The sequence below is a fragment of the Aplysia californica genome, unplaced genomic scaffold, assembly GCF_000002075.1.
Source record: "Aplysia californica isolate F4 #8 unplaced genomic scaffold, AplCal3.0 scaffold00025, whole genome shotgun sequence".
NCBI lineage: Eukaryota > Metazoa > Mollusca > Gastropoda > Aplysiida > Aplysiidae > Aplysia > Aplysia californica.
The window spans coordinates 917737-921169 of NW_004797295.1; the positions used below are offsets into that span (position 1 = coordinate 917737).

Here is a 3433-nt window from a genome sequence, read left to right on the forward strand (position 1 = left end):
CTCACACACACACACACACACACACACACACACACACACACACACACACACACACACATACACTCACATCCAAACGCACGAGCGCGCGAGTACACCCTGCCATTATCTTTTGTTTTTCCTTCTGTACACCTTCCTTAATTCATTGTATTCTGTCGACATCTTTCATATATTTTAGTTTTCCTCTGTACTGACTTCCACAAAGCTACAATACTATAATTCCATCGTCAGAATTATTTACGAGATGTTTATGACCTTCTTTCAATGCTTGCTCTTACTGGAAAATAAGCTGTCCCTGTGGTTTTATGCACCCCGCATAATTTAGCTAAATTTGATCATTTTTGGAATAATTTCTGATATTTTTCCATCATCATTCTTTGCTAAAATTAACAGAATCGCATTATTTCACATTTTTGGGCTCAGTTTGAATAATTTCAGAATTTTTCTTGCCTAAAACGACGGGGACAGAAAAAGGTAGGCCCTAATTATGAAGAGGTTCACTGCTGTAATTCTGTCACATACTTATAAAACTGTTACTTGATAATTTCCAGAAAGAAGTAACCCCCCTCCACCTTGCAGCCCAAGAAGGGCATGTGGACGTCTGCAAAAGTTTAGTCAAGTATGGATGCAACGTCAATGCTCAAAATTTTGTAAGTTATTATGAGATACTCTGTAGTGTGACAAGACCATGGTTACCTGTCAATCAATGTCTCAATGCAATTTAGCTGATAAAATATCATGAAACAGCCTCTGGGAATGTTTTCATACAATTTTTCCTGTGCTCACAAACCTTGCACAACAGAACAATCATTTTCAAATATTGTCAGTGGCTGGGAAGTGTATATGCTGTTTATAGTCAACAATTTAAGCTGTGTTTGCTTTTTTTTCTGATTTGTTAAATATTTTTCACTTTTCATTCTTTCAAAAATTTAGCTACCATGTATTCCTTTCCGCTGCTTTTAATATGTTCAGAATTTAGAATTGATAAATTTAAAAAAAAAAAATTTTTTCTTCTGTTGAAAGTCATTGTTCATGCTTCTGTTTCCTTCAGCAGGGAAATACAGCTTTGCATTTAGCAGCCAATGGAAATCACAAAGAAGTTGCCAGGGTTCTTGTGGATGCCAAATGTGAACTGGACCTTTCAAATAGTGTAAGAGTTTGAAGAATGTACTGATGTTATTGTTATGAAGAAAAGAAGTTTGGGTTGATAATCTCAGGGCAAAGGTGGGAGCTATGTGCTTACCTCTCTAGCCTGGTGCAGGTGCCTGTATTTGGTAATGTGGGTTTTCCTTTTTTTGTTTTGTTGTTTATTCATTTGTTGTTATTTGTTTTACATGTCCCTTATCTCAAAGGAAATGCTATGGAATCATTACATTTTTCAAATAAGAGAGTCTTACGTGCTGGTGTCTTTTTGATTAAGGATATTTTGTCAGGTGTAAGTCAAATAATAGCTTTTTGGGTTTTCGTAGCCTACCCCTTTTTTCTTGTACAACGGTACACAAAAGTCTTCAGTTACTTCTTTGGTCTAGGTTTGTTTTTGTTTCTCCTGTTACATTTTTCATGCTTTCACATGATAGTGTTTTTATGTCTTCTTAAAGAAAAGACTGTAAAAGACTGAATTGTAATGCTACATCATATTCTTAGTGCCTTTGCCTAGCGACTTCAGATTTATACGTCTCTAATTTATTATATATAGTGGAACATTACTGCCATTTTATCCTTTGTATTTCATCTCAGATTTCTTTTCCTTTTGTTCATTGCACTTTGCACCGCTATTACAAATGAGCTTGAATGTAGATCTATTTATGCTGAGGGGTACATCTATTTATTATGCTGTAAAGTCGTGGTGGCTGAAAAAAAATTTTCCCTTGTTAAATAGGGAACAATCTTACAATGTTTTTTTTCTGTTCCAATTTTTTTACAGCGTCTTCAAACACCCCTCCATGTTGCTGTTGAATGTGGCCATCTGGATGTTGTGCAGATTTTGTTGGCTGGAGGTGCTAGCATGGACACCAGGGAAAAGGTGAGTATCATAGTGTAGGGCCTATCTGTGAATTCTGTAAGTCCCAAAATACATTCAGGACTATATGTGGAAATTTTTGATTGACTGCCTTCCAAAAAAAATCCATAACCATAAAAATGTAAGGTATACCAAATCGGTGTTTTATCCGACATTGATTGCTTTCACTGCTCATAATTTTTGCTATAAAGATCAGATCTATGACCTATTAATTCACAATCAACTCAGCTCAATGCTGTTGTTGACAGTTATCCTTAATACCTTTCCTAAACCCACTGTAGGTCATTTTGAAAGTGGAGCAATCAGTTTCCTTCTGAGGGTACTTGATTGAGCGGTAATATTCTAGGAAATGCATAAGAAATACCTAGGATCCCTATTGAACTCTCAAACTTAAATGCATGAGATTAAGTTGTTACTTGCTGTGGTGCAGTTACTGGCATAGAAAATAAAGAGGAGGTGGGACTAAAGAATTAAAATCTTATTAACGTTACAAAGCTAGAATACATAAACATGCTAAAAGTTTAAAAACGCATTTTCACTCTTCCAACAGAATTCATTAATTTTCGTATCATTTGATCTATATTTCCTATAAATGTTCCTCCGCTATAGAACTCTTTTTTTTTTTTACATGTAGCGGTGTCATGGGTTGCAGGGGGACCGGGAATGTAAATAAATGTTGTAATTTTGTAGTGCTGTGTCAGTACTCAAGTGTTCCTGCAATATTACTAATGTAAAATTCATCATTATTGATTATTTTAATTATGAAATCCTTTCTTTCATTCCTAATTAAATGCAGTTGGTTTTTTCTCATGTTTCAGTCTGGCAAAAGTGCTCTTCAGCTTGCAGCACGAGGGAACTATGTGGCAGTTGTGGATATGTTGATCAAAGCAGAGAGATATTATGCCACTGCCAGGGTATGGATTTAGTTTCCTGCGGCTTTAAAGTTGGAAACATAATCCTGTTCCGTACCAATGTACCTTTAGGATGACAAAAATAGAAATATGTCTGCCCATTGTGCACACTTTATCCATCTCACATAAACAACCCAACACACACACCCATGTACACACCCTCATGCTTACATTCTCTCTCTCTCTCTCTCTCTCTCTCTCTCTCTCTCTCTCTCTCTCTTTCTCCCTCTCTCTCTCTGTATCTCTCTTGGTATCTCTCTCTGTCTCTCTCTTTCTCTCTCTGTCTCTCTATCTCTCTCTGTCTCTCTATCTCTCTCTCTTTCTCTTTCTGTATCTCTCTCTCTCTCTGTATCTCTCTGTCTCTCTGTCTCCTTCTTTCTCTCTCTCTGTCTCTCTCTTTCTCTCTCTCTCTGCCTCTCTATCTCTCTCACTCTCTTTCTCTCTCTCTCTCTCTCTCTCTCTCTTTCTTTCTCTTTCTCTCTCTCTCTCTCTCTCTCTCTCTCTC

The 3433-nt window shown here is 36.7% G+C and overlaps 1 protein-coding gene across 1 annotated transcript in view; it reads left to right on the forward strand.

Moving 5' to 3' along the window:
- The window catches only part of LOC101863405 (NK-tumor recognition protein), a 157673-nt gene that overhangs the window by 150425 nt on the left and 3815 nt on the right, over positions 1-3433 (forward strand). The window contains exons 11-14 of the mRNA XM_035973031.1: positions 508-647; positions 1049-1147; positions 1922-2020; positions 2836-2931. Of these exons, the coding sequence (XP_035828924.1) occupies positions 508-647; positions 1049-1147; positions 1922-2020; positions 2836-2931 (434 nt within the window). The remainder of the gene's footprint in view (positions 1-507; positions 648-1048; positions 1148-1921; positions 2021-2835; positions 2932-3433) is intronic.